Below are 16,817 nucleotides of genomic sequence, written 5' to 3' on the forward strand. Positions count from 1 at the left end.
CCACAGGCATGTTTATGGTGACGTGAAAAAGGTGCATTTAGAAACCTTATCACTGAGGTAAGATGACAGCCTACCCTATCATACCACTGTCTTTTATTTCATTGTCAGGCTTATTAACTGATTAAAAAAAAAATTATCACACTATTTTACCCATTTATGAATTAAACTTTACTAATATGGGAGAAAATAGACATTTTACTGCAGTCCCACGAGAAGGGGAGGGCTCGTGTATTCTCACCGCCCTCTTTGGCCATATATGGTCCGTCTGGCGGTTTGGCGAGCGGCTACATCCACCCGGCGAAAAGTGGACACGAGACGTCGGTGTGCTCCGGAGACCAGTAACTCATTATCCAGGTAAACCAGAAATTAATGACGACTGACAACAACGACTCAAATTGATAATACTATCAGGTTACTGCGTAAAGACATGTGGGCTTGAAAAACGGTAATTACCCGCTGAATTACCTGCCTTTAGAGCTTGGCGTAGCTCGTTGGGCCTTGCGTTAAGTTAGCTTTAGCGGCTCAGGCCTGTTAATTGTAGTTAGCTGTCGTTGTTAGCTTAGCTAGAAGGCTAACGCGGTCAACGGGCAGTTTGTCCAAATTAATATGAATTGCCTTTCACGTGTGACAGTTTTGCTCAGTTCAGCGACCTTATTGTCTGAGTGTCGTGATCGTGTAATCACTTTTAAGTGACAATTTACCGTTAACGTTAGCGGCATCAGCTACCGTTAGCTGCTAACAGTTGGTCTACCAGGCTGTATAATGGGAAGAGCCCAACGTGCAAGCAGGTGGGACTGAAAGGAAGTAAAATGCGGTCTTGATTAGCATTACCACCACCATCGTCAGAGCGCCACAGGCTGTACCGTTGACCGTGTTAGGCCTTTTCTAATAACGTTAGTCCTTACCTAAAATCAGCTGTAAATTGACACAGGCACATTTTTGACGCTGCTTTTTTCTTCTCCTAACGCCACTTTATGTAAGCGATTGGTCATTTAGTTATACATTCATATTGATAAAATGATATGAAAGTAAATTCAAAACTGCAAAATCTTTGAGCAACTGAGAATTTGGGTACAGGAATATATTTCATGACATTATGATAATATTAGAGAGTAAAATGGTTGATCAATATTTGTCTTTTCTTCCCTTTTTACTTCTAACTTCTAAATAGCTTTGCACAACCATGCCATCCGACTTGGCCAAGAAGAAGGCAGCAAAGAAGAAGGAGGCTGCCAAAGCCCGTCAGCGTACCAAGAAACCTGATGAGGTAAATGAGGAGGGTGAACAACAACCAGAGACCCAGCGTAATGGAGCAGAGAGCAATGGTGAGAGGAGGACTGATCTTTGAATAAATATGACCATTATAGGTTTGGTTGTGGTGAACTGTCATTCCTGAGATAAACTCTGGCACTGGCATAACACATATTTTTTATGAGTTAGAAATTGACATTACACCACACTTGAACCTGTCATTCTGTCCATAAGTTCATATCTAAATTGACAAGTGTGCAGAAATGGTGAACAATGTTTTGGTTTTAAAGGTATTGCCAGTTTGACTAAGGAACTGGATGAGTTCGAGCTGCGGAAGACGGAGGCACGGGCCGTGACAGGTGTTCTCGCTTCACACCCCAACAGCACTGATGTCCACATTAGCAGCCTGTCACTCACCTTCCATGGACAAGAGCTGCTAGCAGACACCAGCCTGGAGCTCAACTCAGGCAGACGCTATGGCCTCATCGGACTTAATGGCACAGGTAACTGGTTCTTCCTGGCATAGGATTTTTCTAGTCAATGGTATCTCCATTCATAGATGCATAGTAGGTACTGAGAAGGCTGTGCAGTCTTCCCTTACATGCAGGAACCTTTACACTTTTAAGATAAAGAACAGCACCTACCTTCACTATTCCACCACATTTGCTTCAGGTTGTCATGCACTGCTCATCTTTAGCAGTTCCCTAAAGTAGAAGTTGGATTTTTTTTTTTTTTTTTTATGTCACAGACCACAAAAAGTAATTGTAATATTATTTTGATTTTACAGGAAAATCCATGCTGCTGTCAGCCATCGGGCATCGTGAGATTCCCATTCCAGAGCACATAGATATTTACCACTTGACCCGGGAGATGGCCCCCAGCGACAAGACAGCTCTGATGTGTGTTATGGAGGTTGATGAACAGAGGATTATGCTGGAGAAGGAGGCAGAGAGACTTGCCCATGAGGACTGTGAGTTACATGTAATATACCATGCAATAATATTCGACAGAGGGGAAACACAGACCTAAGTTTTAGTATAGCTGACCTAAGCAAACAGACATGCAACAAAGAAAAAATATTTACTGTTTATTTTACTACTTTTTTACTATTAAAAATAAGTTCAACTGCCATGGAAAACTATCTTACATGTACTTATGTTGCTGTAGTTATTGACATTAATGGTAAACATGTCTCCCTTTCCTTCCTAGCTGAGTGTGAGAAGCTGATGGAACTGTATGAGCGTCTTGAGGAGCTGGATGCAGACAAGGCAGAGATGCGAGCCTCACGGATCCTCCACGGTTTGGGTTTCAGCACCGCTATGCAGCAGAAGAAACTGAAGGACTTCAGTGGAGGATGGAGGATGCGTGTTGCTCTGGCCAGGTAAAGACAAAGGGCTTAGTATTACACCATTCAGTGACATTGTGTATAAGCTACTTTGTGCCAAGTGCAGCTAAATGTGCTTACGACAGGGCTTTTTCTTGTACCAACTTCATCTAGGTCAGAATGTTCATGTTTTTCTGTCAAATTAAGACTTTTTCTAAGTGAAACTGTGGAAGCTTACTCATAAAAAGTAACACCTATGGAAAAGGAGTAGCCGATATTTGGACATATTTGTTTAATTCATTTTAGTAAGCTGTAGAAACACAAGATAAGAACATGAAATAATGGTGTTTTTACATATACAGAAAGAACATTTCACAATGCTGAGTTTTCTGTAAATTCAACTTTTAAAGTATGAATTATTTTTACAGAGCCCTGTTCATCAAGCCCTTTATGCTGTTGCTGGATGAGCCCACCAACCACTTGGACCTGGATGCTTGTGTGTGGTTGGAAGAGGAGCTCAAGTCGTAAGTTCACCCCCTACTTCATTGTTTAAATAGTCCAAACAGTTATGTACATATGTAACCTATGCATGGAGAAGGGCATTAATCAACCTGATGATTCTTGTCAGGTTCAAGCGAATCCTTGTGCTCATCTCACACTCTCAAGACTTCCTGAATGGTGTGTGCACCAACATCATCCACCTACATCAGAGAAAACTGAAATACTACACGGTAAGAATATTCGGCTGAAACCACAGCTGGTGTTGTAAAGCAAAATTTAACAAGCACAGCCAAAAGGGAAATCAGTCTGAGCATCCCTTGGAAGGTCTTAGAAGTATCTTGAATGGACTCTGCCATCTGTGATCTCATGAAGCTAAATAAGGATATTGGGGGTTGGCTTTTACTAATGATGTGTCAGTGCGACCGCCTGTTGGATGACCATGCAAATCTATTTTTATTTTAAGGGTAACTATGACCAGTATGTGAAGACCAGGGAGGAGCTGGAAGAGAACCAGATGAAGCGCTTCAACTGGGAACAGGACCAGATAGCACACATGAAAGTAAGTGAGGGACACCATGTGGTGGAATGTTTTCACTGCAAGTAGTGGGGAGTCATAATGTAGTTAATACATTTAAAAATAAATAAATAAATAACATGAATAATCGGAGACCGCCAACAATGCAGAGTTGCTATTTCACACAACAGAGGCCATTAATGTGGGGAATGTTTAGGGGGTTATTTGCTAATAAAAATGATCATGTGTTAAAGTCTACTAAAAAAGGCTAAAAGTGTTTCCTTTTGTTCTAAGCAGTCACATGCTCTAAAGTTTCTACAAACGATCATGACGCTGTTGTTTACACATTAAGACAATATTCTGTTTACATCCCTCTCCTCCAGAATTACATAGCCAGGTTTGGTCACGGCTCTGCCAAACTGGCACGACAGGCACAGAGCAAAGAGAAGACACTGCAGAAGATGGTGGCATCAGGCTTGACTGAACGAGTTGTGAATGACAAGGTACTGTAATGTATTACGTTAATGATAGGCTTGTAAAAGTGGTTTTGGAAACTTGACACACTGGGTGGGGCACTTACTTTAATGATACTAATACTTCCCCCTGTCTCCCACAGACTCTGTCATTTTATTTTCCTCCCTGTGGGAAGATTCCTCCTCCTGTTATCATGGTTCAGAATGTGAGCTTCAAGTACAGTGACAACACAGTGAGTCTAGTTAATATTGCAACATGGATGGAGCTTTGTTCACTGTTGTATGGATGGATGGATGTATTTCTCAGTCTCACTCATCTGTTCATGTTTCCTGTAGCCACATATATACAAAGACCTGGAGTTTGGTATTGACTTGGATACACGAGTGGCTCTGGTGGGACCCAATGGAGCGGGGAAGTCCACACTGCTGAAGCTGCTCATGGGAGAGGTTGGTACAGTCCAGTTCCCCAGTGTCCTGCAGCAAGTGGCAGATGTTTTTCAGAATATTAAAGTTATTTTTCTCTTTGTAGCTCCTGCCCACCGACGGCATGATCCGCAAACATTCTCACGTCAAGATTGGCAGATATCATCAGGTAAAAAAAACTGTAGACCAGAACATTACAGTGCATTAAAGTTCAATCTGAATCAGGGTACGCTAGGCCTTGGACAGACCTCTTGTGAAGTAGCTTGTTTGGTAAAATTAAATGTCTCCTATGTATGTGCTATGTTACAGCATCTGACAGAGCAGCTGGAGCTGGACCTGTCTCCCCTGGAGTACATGATGAAGTGTTTCCCTGAGATCAAAGAAAAGGAGGAGATGAGGAAGATCATTGGTCGCTACGGCCTGACAGGAAAACAGCAGGTTGGAATGAGATATTCGAGAGGATACGAAAAGTGAAATTACTTTATATTGTCTGTCTGCAAAAGTCTCTAACTTGACACCTGAAATGTTTGTTAAAGGTCAGTCCAATCAGGAACCTGTCAGATGGTCAGAAGTGCCGGGTGTGTTTTGCCTGGCTGGCCTGGCAGAACCCTCACATGTTGTTCCTTGATGAGCCCACCAATCACCTGGATATCGAGACCATTGACGCATTAGCAGAAGCAGTCAACGAGTTTGACGGCGGCATGATGCTAGTTAGCCACGACTTCAGGCTAATTCAACAGGTACGCATTATCATTTGATGAATTCATTTGAATATTTGGTTAGAAGCTGTTGTAAAGAATGGTTTTCGGTGAACCAGCTGTAGCTAGCACCATTATAACCTTCTTCTTCTTTCCTCCAGGTGGCTCAGGAGATCTGGGTGTGTGAGAGTCAAACCATCACAAAGTGGAATAGGGACATCCTAGCGTATAAGGAGCACTTGAAATCAAAGATCGAAAAGCAGGCGCATGACATCTAAAGCATCATCACACTCTGAGCCACTCCTTTATCTTGCATCATGTATTTGACCTGCAAGCACCTGAAGGGAAGAGCAGGGTTTGCATTGCAGGAAATGTCCCAACAAGAACTGAAACAATCTCTTATGCATCTTATTGGACACGTCTCTTGTACATGTTGTACTGTATTTCCATCTTGGTTTGACAGTGCTACACTGTACTGAACCTGACCCAACCCCTCCTCTCCCTTCACCTCAGGCTGCACTCTGATTGGCTGATTCACCTGAAGCATCTCAGTGCATTTTGGAATGCATTCCATTGTGCTGTCTTCATAGAAACCATTTTATTTTTTCCAAACGTTCTGTTTTATCCCAACATGTATGCAGCAGCTTTTAGGTCATATTTTATGATATTTAAAAGTTGACTTTTTTTTGTCTGTGTAAAAGCAGTTCTGCCTTATTTAACAATGTAATGCAATAAAGGTTTGTCTGAATAAACAGAACATAAAAACAGCATATTTAGATTGAGAAGACTTTATTATTCATTTATCACTCAATGAATACAGTGCTTGTATCCACAAATCAAAAGCTTTTAGGGAAAATAAACTATTATACATCTCTGTAAACAAGAGGACAAAACTTGAAGTGATAAGAAGTTGCTTTGGATTCTGACTTGTGAGCCCCATGGCTGCATAGATCCTCTCGTTAGTCACTACACTACACTACACTTGTATGTTGCTCACCCATTTTTCCCACCCATTTTTCCAGGTAACTGAAAATGGCCAGGCTGTCCAAAAAAATATTGGTATTTCTTGGCAAACTAACATTAATAAAAGAAGGTAATCTGAAAGCCATTTACAAAACACATCAACTGAGGCCAATGCATCTCCAGGATGCAGTTAAAAAAAATCAAATTCCTTTCTGAAAACTGATATCCATACTGGTGTGATTCCCAAAAGTAAAAGACTAATTTTGAAGTCTGCCACCCTTACAAAAGCTGTGTTCAGGTAAAACTGGAATGGAAATGTTTTGAGCGTTAATGCAGTCAACGGCAAACACATCCAAAACTTTTTGGTGAATCTAAAGCCACTCATAATCTAACATCATCTGACAGCTTTTGCCTTTCTCCATCAGAGCTTATATGTTACTGTGTTTAACTGAACATTAAGATTTTTATTATCAGTGGGCTGACAACTAAATTTCGCCCAATACCGATATTAAAGTTTTGTACTTTCTCAAACATTAATATAGGTATGGGCTTCAAAACCAAAGCATTGGTACTAGTTATCATGTTGGACAGATGACATCAATGGACCTGTAATAGTGTTTGTTGCATGTACAACACTATCAAATATTCAGTCAAACAAAGAAAAGCAAAACATTGGACCTAATTGTAATTACCATCAGGTTGTTTTCCCAGCTGGTAATTAATTCTGGTAAATCCAATATGAACTGAACATAGCTCCAAATTCAAAGTTAGTTCCAATACCAACTGGCAACATGATGATTGGAAGACATCTGTCTGCTCATTCCTCCAAAACATCAACAACCATATTTGGTTGAATTTACAATTTGTTAATTAGGCTGTTTTTTTAATTTTTAGACAAATCAGTCTAGTAGTTATTATAGTCTGAAAATACATGCTGTGTTATATGTTACATTTTCAACATGAAGTAGATTTCTGCCAGTCAGCAAAACAAGTGCTAACCAGGAGAAACAGTTATCTCCAACCTATAAGGCTGCACATAAAGCTTTAAAGCCATAAAGTTTGTCAGTTGGACTTTTTCCAGAGACAAAAGGGCTGCAGTGTACGCGAGTAAATACTGATTTATTCTATATATGTAAACGTTAAATGGCCTAACTGTTAAACACAAGGCTCTCGTTTAAGGTTTCAACTTAGCGTGCGTGATTGACGGATTAGTGGCACTAGCTGCAGTCGAAACAGTGCAAGTTGAAGGAGTGTTTCGGTCATGCTGTTTACAGGCGATCCTGGTGGCAGCATGTTCCAGGGGCTAAAAGGGGACAGCAGCAGTCAGAGACGTGCTCAGGTACAATAACGTGTGGATCAACCGAAGGTATCGATGCTCACTGGGCTTCCCACTCCTCATCGGACACCTCGTCAGGGGGTATGGCGCGAGTGTTGCTGGCGCGAATGCTGCTGATGTTGGTGAGAGAGAGGAGGCTCGCGATACCCATCAGACTGACACCGGTGCCGTCCAGGTTCACCTGAGCCAGACGTATGTGTTTGAGAAACTTCAGACCTGAGGAGAAAAAAAAAAAAAACATACATTGAAATTTGTCTGAGTAAGCAAAAAATTACATGCATCTGTTGAGCACGAGCCAGATAAAGAAAAAGGCCAGTGGGCTCAAGTATGTGACCTTACCGTTGTCTGTGATACGTGTGCGGCTGAGATTAAGTTTAACAAGCTGATTGCAACGGATCAGACCCCTCCTCACTACTGTGTCTCCCACCTGAGTGCTGGCCAGCCCCAACACCTAAACAACACAGAAAAACAAACATCAGCACAATAGCAGTGTTAAATGTGATGTATTCTAATTTAACCCATAGATATCATCACAGAGGGTTAAAATTAAGCCCATTCTCGATCAAACAGGCAGATTCCAGCAGTGAAGTCACCTGAAGGTGCGGCAGACAGACGATGAGCTCAGCCACTCCTCGGCTAGTGACCGCTGTTCGGTCCAAACACAGCTCCTGCAGCTCCTGCAGGCCGCGCAGAGAGGGAAGCCCTGCATCTGTCACCTGAGTGTTACTGAGTGACAGCTTCTTCAATCTACACAGAATACACACAATATTCTTGTCAACATCTGTGTTATAGTAATCGTACTCAAACGACTGCTTGGCTGTAATGTGTAAGGTAGAAAAGTATTGTGCAGCACAGTATACTAGTTATAAAGTATGGGAATGACCTGGTCATGTTGGACAGCTGTTTGACTCCATGGTCTGTGACTTGTGTGTAGTCTGTCAAGTCCAGCTCTGAGAGCAGAGACAGATCAGAGAGGTACGACAACCCGCTGTCTTTCACCGAGTGGCGTCCAGGGAGGGTGAGGTGAGTCAGCTTAAGACCTGGAGGTAAAGTAGAGACCCCGTTCAGACTTTGATTTAACACAGACTTGGACCATTTTATTTCACTTTGCTCATGTTTTGAATGTTCCTTCCCGTTACAGACCTGAGATGATCTGCAGGGCGTGATTGCCATCAGCAACAGGAATTCCCGCCAAACTGAGGGAAGACAGGGCAGGGAGGGTGGCAAGGTGCTTCAGTGACACCTCTGTCACACCTGTCCCGTCAAGGTTGAGAGTCTGCAGGCTGGGCAGCTCTGCCAAAGCTGAGACATCCTCAACCTACAAATAAAAGTAAGACACACCAAGACAGGGAAATGAGAGCATAGTTCACTGATAGACACATGCATAGTGCTGGCATGGCCTGTGCCAGTAGAGCTGCAGTACCTTAGTCTGCTTGATGCTGAGAAGTCGCAGCTGTGGCACACAGGTGGGAAGGACTACCAACGTAGCTTCTGTCACTGCCGTCTGGTTCAGGCTGAGCTGAGAGAGGCATGACGGAGCTGACTGGAGGTATAACACCATCCCAGCATCGGTCACTTTAGTCTGGTCCAGGGACAGGAAACACAGACTCTTCAAACCTTGAAGACAAAGGAGAAATACTTTGATACGTGGGAAAATCATAAAGGCAAAACCCCATTTAACACTAAATACAAGTACTTAAGACAGAGCAGATTATGTTGAGATCTGGCATTCTTGCACGTAATTGTAGTTGCTGGTGAAGTGGTGTTACACAATGTGTTATCCTCCTACAATAACAGTCTGAGCCTTGTTCACAAGACTGGTAGAAAGCCTAACCTCTGATGTGCTGCAGACAGGAGTCAGTCAGTTTGCTGCAGGAAGCAAGGTTGAGGTACTGGAGTTTGACCAGACTGGACAGGATTGACAGACCAGAGTCTAGACAGAACAAGTTCAGGAGATTAATGTGAAGTAGCACAGACATTGACCAAAGTTGTTGCAAAAATTAAGTATACAAACTACATCCTAGGATAAAACTTTATACCAGTGATGAGAGGTGAGTTGACGAGACTCAGATGCTTCAGCGCTGTAAAGGCCCTTAACTGCCGCAGGAGCTCATTGGTGGAGTAAGGGTAGCAGTTAAGTACAAACTTCTGCAATGGGCAGCCGAAGAAGAGCTCCAGGGTGCGTGGACGAAGGAGTCTTTCACGGGACATGTGGTTGAGCAGAAGCTCTGCTAGCTCCGGGGTCAGGCATGCGAGACTGCTGCTGTACTGCATACTGGGAGCTGAGAGAGTAGAGACGGAGCCAAGAATGACCACAGTGAGTAAACAAAAGCAACGAGACACATTTTCTGTAAAATCAGTGAGTCTTACAACTGGATACTCTATCTGGTTTCTCACCAGTCATGAGGTGCACAGTTGCGCGGGTAGCCAAGGCACATAGGGATGGCACGCTGGGTGTCCTAAAGGGTCTTTTAGGTGGTGATGGCTGTCCCTGGGAGGCACGGGGGTCTTCTTGCTGTGCAGCTCTTTGAAGACGCTCCACTGCAGCCAGACCGGCAGCTACGGGCGCCACACGACCTCCTGCATCCTCAGGCTCTGCTGGGTCCTCTGCTGGAGCCTCCCTGAAACACACACACACACACACACACACACAACTGTCTTTCACATGCATACTGCTTTTCAATGCCCATATAAAATATTTCATGGTTGAATTATCTGAGTATAGCTACGCACGCTGCACTTGAAACCTGCAAAACTAATGTCATTCCCATCATCCTCAGCTGTAATTTATCAAATATGACCAATTTAACACATTAAAGTAAGATGGTGAAAAAGATACAGACTTGCTAAGCATCAGCCCTTAGGTCATTGTGAGCTTTATTATAGTCCGGTAGCACTTTCAGAATGGTTTGTTACAATTAGCTGCAACGCACTGAAAAATGTCCTTGAATGCTTTTTTACTGTAATGTATGTAATGTAGTATCACTTAAAAGTGCATTACAATTACTTTACATTACATTAGTGTCATTCTGCCTAAACACCCACCTGAGACGATTGCCTTGCTCTGGCCAGTGATGCCTGGGCTCAAATCCGCCTCGAATCCTGTTCTCTGGAAAGAAAGGCAACCTTGGCATTCCTGTGAAAATTACACACAAGTGACAACTGTAATCCATAAGGAACATCAACATCTTAAAAGTCAAAACAGTCACTGACATTAAAACCAGCCCATAAAGTTTATAAAAGTCACAGGCCTGTGGGTATAAAATATCTCAAATCATTTTTACTTCTATCGTCTTTACAGTGAAAACCCCACACCTCTGATAAGCATCTTCTGTTCTGGATCTGTGATTCTCCTATGACTAGCTTCGACTGTGAATAAACTACTTTCACTCTTTGGCCTGGCACACATTTGGAAAACTATATCACAACCACGTGGTCTGAAAGACTGAATTTGATTAGCTGGCTCGCTGTAAGCACTTTGGGAACTCAAACTTTCTCACTGGTGGGGCTCAGCAGTTTTTGACCCTGTTGTACTGTATGTTTGACAAAAAGGGGCATTCACCTACATTTCCTAATCCTAATCTTTCTTTCCTATAACACACATTACTAGGGCAGTGGGTCTAAGGTTCTGTACACTTAAGCAATGTACAGTATAAAACTGGATGAAAGTCAGTGGCCAGGATCATCTGTTTCTGACTTGAGAGAACAAAAAGTTCTACGTGGATGAAAAAGTGGAGCCATGTGGTAACAGGAGGAGGGGAGGGAAAGGGGGGAAAGAAAGCAAAATGTAGGTCAAGGGAGGGATGAAGTGTCTGCAAGACAAAGGGAGCAGTACCGTTAAGCATGGGAGGTGGTTCTTCCTCTCCCTCTTGTTCTTCATCAATCTCTATGCCAGCAGGATCCTCGACATTACCAGGAACCAGCCTCTGGCCTCGCCCTGGTGAGCACCAGAAATGTCATCTCGTGACTGAACAGCTATTTATATAATGTGTAAATAATATTCAATGTTGTGGTTTGTTAAACTAATTGAACATACACAATAGTTGCAAACTGGGAAGAACTATAATGTTCAGGATGTAAAAATGTGAGTCATTGTGTCCTTAAACAATGTTAGGTGACTCATAGTCACAGAAAAATAATTTCCCCAGTTGAGTCACCGGTACAAAAGACGATCAACGGCCTAAGAAAATATGTGTTCTTCAAGTCAAAGGTACATGCCTGTGTGCACAAAAATGTAGGTTGAGAAGTTAACTACAACTCCCAATGTGCATTTCAGCAAAAAAAAAAAACATGCACTCACTAATCTTAAAATTTGAAGTGCACTGCCAATGGCAAACGCAAGCCAAAGTTTGTACTCATGAGAAAACTGAAAACACAATCTGCAGCTTTAATTAAATCACTTTCAAAACTGGTGGCAGAGGCTCATGGGTATTGTAGTATTTCAGAGACACCTACCAAACTGACGCACAAAACATTTTCTCAGGAATAAAGTTAAAATAACTAAAATGGTTGTTATAACTTTAACCTATAGAATAATTACATTGTCTGGGAAATGTTTCTATGACAAATGATAATTAGGATTTCATTAAAATGAAAAATACGTCACTGTGACCTCACAAAACACGTGCTAATTATGACACAATTTAACATATACTACTTGACTGGTTGGTGGAGGCATACAACCGTGAGGTGGTAATTCTAGTTTTTTGTTTTATTTATTTTTTATTTTTTTTCATACATGACTATGTAATACTTACCCCAGAAGTGAGACGGCCCAGACAGTGACGGACCAACTCCTGGGATCCCTGCGTAGTTCACTGCCTCTTCCCACAGTTGGTTGGGTAGTGGAGGGGGTAGAACGAGGTTCTGCTCTTCTGCCCCCTCCAGGACAGGGATCTGAGGCTGAGGAGGCACAACACATGGAGATGGCTCATTCTGTTCCGCTAATGGTGAATCAACGGGACTCGGTGGATCCTGCGGTGTTTCTGGAGGAGTGGTCTGAATACACAGTGCAGCGTTGGGTGTGAGGCCAAGAGAGCGCAGTGAGCAAGCAAGCTCCGCCTCCCCAAAGCGTTTCCGAGGGAAACCCTGGAGGAGAGAAAAGGAGGGCAGGGAGGGGTGGCGTCCGGTGATGTGCTCCACAACGCTGCGCAGAGGGGCATCAGCTGGGAAGCGTTCACGCATTGACTCACCGGATGGCAGCCGAATCTGCAACAAAAAACAAAAACATGAGTTTTAAACAGCATTTATGTAATTTTACGCTTTACAATTTTCACACACATAATCAGAAAAAAGATAGGCTCTTCATAGACTCACCATGAGGATGCAGTTGTTATCAACATTTGTCTGAATCTTTCCTCCAACCTTCTGCCCTTGACCACCAGGAGAAGACGTCTCTGTGACGGCATTGGTCTGGATCTTTTCCTGCAAGCTCCTCCGATCCTCAGCTATCCGCTTTAACACCAATTCACGCTCCTGGCAGTACAAAAAGACACATAAGACAACATGTTCTCTTTTCAGATTAAAAATGGGACACTTGGCTTAAAATATTTTGTTCGCTATGTGATAACAAACAAATGGCCAGTCTGGCTGAGTTAGCACTGTTTGGTACCAGAAGTCCTTTTTCACTACTGCTGACCTGTTTTTTTTGTCTTCTCTCTGCTCTGGCTTCCTGAGCAACACGTTGTCTTTCTTGCTCTTCAAAGTCACTCTTATCTTGTTTGATGCGCGACTCGACTGGCAGTGGTTCTGGGGACAGGTTGCATGATTGTGACGGTCTCAGCATCAATGAGGGGCATGCTGTTAAAGTCAGACACAGTCCAATGAGATAATTTTGCATCCTGAACCATCCATTCCTTTAGGTCATTTTCAACAGCCCATTGATATGATAACAAAGTCATATGTATAGGATATTACAACTATGAAATACATTACTATACTTAAAACAAACAGTCTTTACAATTACAACAAAGTAATACCTTACCCAAACTCATCATCTGGTCTAATTAATGCACTAAAGTAAGCGAATAACTTTGATACTGTAGAGTCAAAACTGCTTGTGCCATACCTCTACTTTCAGTGGGAGATGTATGTGACTCTGAAGTGCTAGCTGCCTCTTTGGGTGGGTTGAAAGCAGAAAATGCTGTTTCAGCTGGCTGTGATGACTGCTTGACCAACCTGTGCCGTGGATACTGACCCTGTAAGAGCCTATTAAATATAGGTGAGAGGGGCACAACATTTACTGAAGGGTGTTATCTTTTAAAAATTAAAAGAACATCAATGAACAGTAATAACCACATGGAACTAAGAAAAAATGCTGGGTCAACTCACCACTCAGCTGCCTCTTGCACAGAAAAATGCCCTGCCTGCACAGCCGCCTGGATCTGTTCCTCTGTGAAACCCATCTCGCTGAGGATGAGGAACAACTCCCCAATAGTCTGCGAAACAAAATCAAACACAGACCACTGAGCAGCTATCTAAGAAATCAAAAAGGCATGTAAACAAGGGTTGACCAAACTACCTCTGTTGTGGTTTTTTTTCCCCTTATCAGTGATTGCAGAAACAAAGGCTGCTGCAGTACAGTTTGTGTGGCTCAGAATATCTTCATAACTACAATAACATTTAAATGTATTTTTCAGTATAGCCTAAGGACTAGAGATAACCAATCTGTCTTTATTGTTACCTTACAATTGTGTGACAATGACGCATTAAAAATACACATTTATCCTCTTTTTACTTTTAATCAATTATTTATCCAGTTAATTATATTTTTAGCATCTAAGAATAGTTCATTCTATTCTTAATAGCCAAGGATATTCCTGCACTTTATTTTACAACATATAACATTATTTACAAATATACACCATTAATGTACAGTACATTAGAGGGCACTATAATTGCACTCTCAGCTTTTAATTCATTCTATTTAACTTGATATTGTTTGGGGGTTTTGTAAGTAGTGTTTTGTTTCTGCCTTAACCAAGTATGGCAGGAAAAATGTAACCAGTCAATATTGTTCTTCATAGCCATTTTCCAGCAGTCTACTAGAACTTTTACATCACATTTTATGGTTGCATTTAATCTTGACTTAACTGAATATTATCTACCATACCATTAATTGTGTTTTAGCGTGGACTACAGCTTGACACTCATCTCTCTTTGTTTGCCCTTCAGTAAGTATGACTGGGGCTGACCTGCAGTTTCGCTCTAAACTCTCCAATTCCACGTTAATGTTGACTCATGAAGTTTTCAGTAGTTGGTTAGCCTGTGTCAGGGTTAATGCATTGATTCACAGTGAAGTCAGCGAATTTAAACTAAAGAAAAGATAACGAGCTAGCCAACAGCTAACGCCGGGTATGTTGTCATGTCTTTGGTACAGTGAGGGTTGTCAACAAACAACGTTAGCACGACGGCTAACAGTTAGCTGAGAGAGAACGATGGCGAGGCTAAAGCTAAAGCAGCTAGCAAGATAATATTTTTATGCAGTACAGTGTCTTGTCAAAGTCAGGCTAGTAATTTGCAGCTTACCGGAGGGGCGGTAGAACTCATACCGTTGTTTCAACTTTACTGTAGAAAAAAAATACAAAGTGAAATTGATGTTAATTAGCAACTTTGTTGACTTCCTGGGTGGTTCTGCGGTGCAGCCTGCTATGCTAGCCACACTGACCTCTCCCCCTTAGACATGAAGATTGACAGAATATCAACAACGAACCAGCCTATCAACACTGCGGAGAAACCAGGCTCTATACACTGAGGCAGCGGCGTACAAATCAGGTCTGCCTCTTGATGACTGACATGTCCAAACTCCAACCGCTGCCCCAACAACAACCTTAATCATCTGTGACCAAACATATCCATGTAATCTGTGGAAACTGTTTATTTGGACGCAGTTTTGCACTAAATACTGGCCGACAGACTAAACCGAGGGTGAGAGTGAAAGCTAACTGGATAACTTCCAAACATCAGACAGATTATTTTGATTAAATGAGAAATAAATAAATAAATAAATAAATGGTAATTATTACATTTATTAGATATAATTTCTGGCTTCAGTAGCAGTAAGCCACCAATAGGGGGCACTGTCACTCTGTGCAGGTGCATACTAATGTGACATTTTGCATTGGTAAAATAGAAAACTAAAAACTGGTAAAACTTAACTGGTCCAACCAACTTTGGCAACCCACGTTACTATGCAACACTTCTAACTTCATACAAATGAATAAACTTTGTGCAATTAGCAGAAAAAAACTAAATCAAATCAATATTTGCTGTAACTGCCATTTGCCTTTAAACTGGTACCATTTCTCTTACACATGCACATAGTCTTTCAAGGTACTTCTTCAAAGCATCTTGGAGAGCTTGCCACAATGCTTCGGTGGATGAAGGCTGTCTCTGTCTTCTGTCTCTTCATGTGATCCAAGACTGATCCATGATGTTGAAATCAGGGCTCTGATGGGGCCGGACCATCTGTTGCAGGCCCCCTTTCTCTTGTTGCTGAAGATATTTTTTAATAGCTCTGGCTGTATGTTTTGGGTCGTTGCCATGCTGCTGAATTATTCTGGGACTAATCAAATGCGTCCCTGATAGTAGTACCTAAATATCTAAGGAACTTTTGCACAGCAGTGTAGATACACATGTAAAACTGTGTGGATAGTGTGTAGCCTATATGAGCAACTGAGGAAAGATACAAATAAATGTTTTACTTTAAATTAAAGATTGAGTGTTTGAATCACAGTATACTTTAAATTGCTACTGAAATCATCTGGTAAATCATTTTGCAATGCTGCTGCAAAAAATAGTCATTGCAAGCATAATAGGTGACACCATGATGGTAAAAGATGTCATTAAGTGAGATAAGGCCTTCATAAACCCTCTACTGTACAGAGTGTGACACGTAGCTTCACAAAAGAAGAGGACAAGTTTCTGAGCAACTAGATAAACAATATATTTGACTAACAGCATGCTGTGATAGGCCAGTATTATTCTGGACTCAATCACTATTCCCTATGAGATAAAAATATATTTTTTATCTCTTCCTCTTTATGCATATATCCAACTGCAATTGGCTATATAAAATTGATTTTTCACAGCAGTCATTCAGAGCAGGGAAAGCACAGATGTAATCAGTACCATTAATAATGACTGCGTGTAATTTACATCAACAGTCCAAGAGCTCAGCTATCGTACATGGAATGAGTTACTGGGAGATTTAATGGAAGTGAGCCATCCTTAAGTATTGGTTTTACCTTTCCCTTTCCTGCTATGATAAGTCAACATGTCTGTACAGTTTTTCTAATACTACAAAAAAGGTTTACTTTTTACTTATTAAAAAAAA

At 41.8% G+C, this 16,817-nt stretch overlaps 2 protein-coding genes across 2 annotated transcripts; one reads left to right on the forward strand and one right to left on the reverse strand.

Moving 5' to 3' along the window:
- Positions 1-247: 247 nt before the first annotated feature.
- On the forward strand, positions 248-5,952 carry abcf2b (ATP-binding cassette, sub-family F (GCN20), member 2b). Its single transcript, XM_056364264.1, has 15 exons — positions 248-354; positions 1,172-1,325; positions 1,542-1,754; positions 2,039-2,221; positions 2,461-2,632; positions 3,004-3,099; positions 3,204-3,306; positions 3,540-3,635; positions 3,974-4,093; positions 4,207-4,296; positions 4,400-4,510; positions 4,593-4,655; positions 4,796-4,924; positions 5,023-5,226; positions 5,346-5,952. Exons 2-15 carry the CDS (start codon positions 1,184-1,186, stop codon positions 5,460-5,462), a joined length of 1,839 nt encoding a protein of 612 aa, XP_056220239.1. The 5' UTR covers positions 248-354; positions 1,172-1,183; the 3' UTR covers positions 5,463-5,952.
- A 4-nt stretch (positions 5,953-5,956) lies between these two features.
- si:ch73-173p19.1 (uncharacterized) lies at positions 5,957-15,174 on the reverse strand. The gene is made up of 17 exons (XM_056364263.1): positions 15,011-15,174; positions 13,814-13,920; positions 13,551-13,690; positions 13,122-13,282; positions 12,800-12,958; positions 12,241-12,691; positions 11,319-11,420; positions 10,529-10,619; positions 9,881-10,104; positions 9,523-9,765; positions 9,318-9,416; positions 8,907-9,100; positions 8,627-8,801; positions 8,367-8,523; positions 8,077-8,230; positions 7,823-7,934; positions 5,957-7,699 (listed from the first exon to the last, which is right to left on the reverse strand). The coding sequence occupies exons 1-17, from the start codon at positions 15,029-15,031 to the stop codon at positions 7,524-7,526; spliced, it is 2,766 nt and encodes a 921-aa protein (XP_056220238.1). The 5' UTR covers positions 15,032-15,174; the 3' UTR covers positions 5,957-7,523.
- Between the last annotated feature and the right edge of the window lie 1,643 nt (positions 15,175-16,817).

This window comes from Seriola aureovittata, chromosome 20 (assembly GCF_021018895.1).
Source record: "Seriola aureovittata isolate HTS-2021-v1 ecotype China chromosome 20, ASM2101889v1, whole genome shotgun sequence".
NCBI classification, from domain to species: domain Eukaryota; kingdom Metazoa; phylum Chordata; class Actinopteri; order Carangiformes; family Carangidae; genus Seriola; species Seriola aureovittata.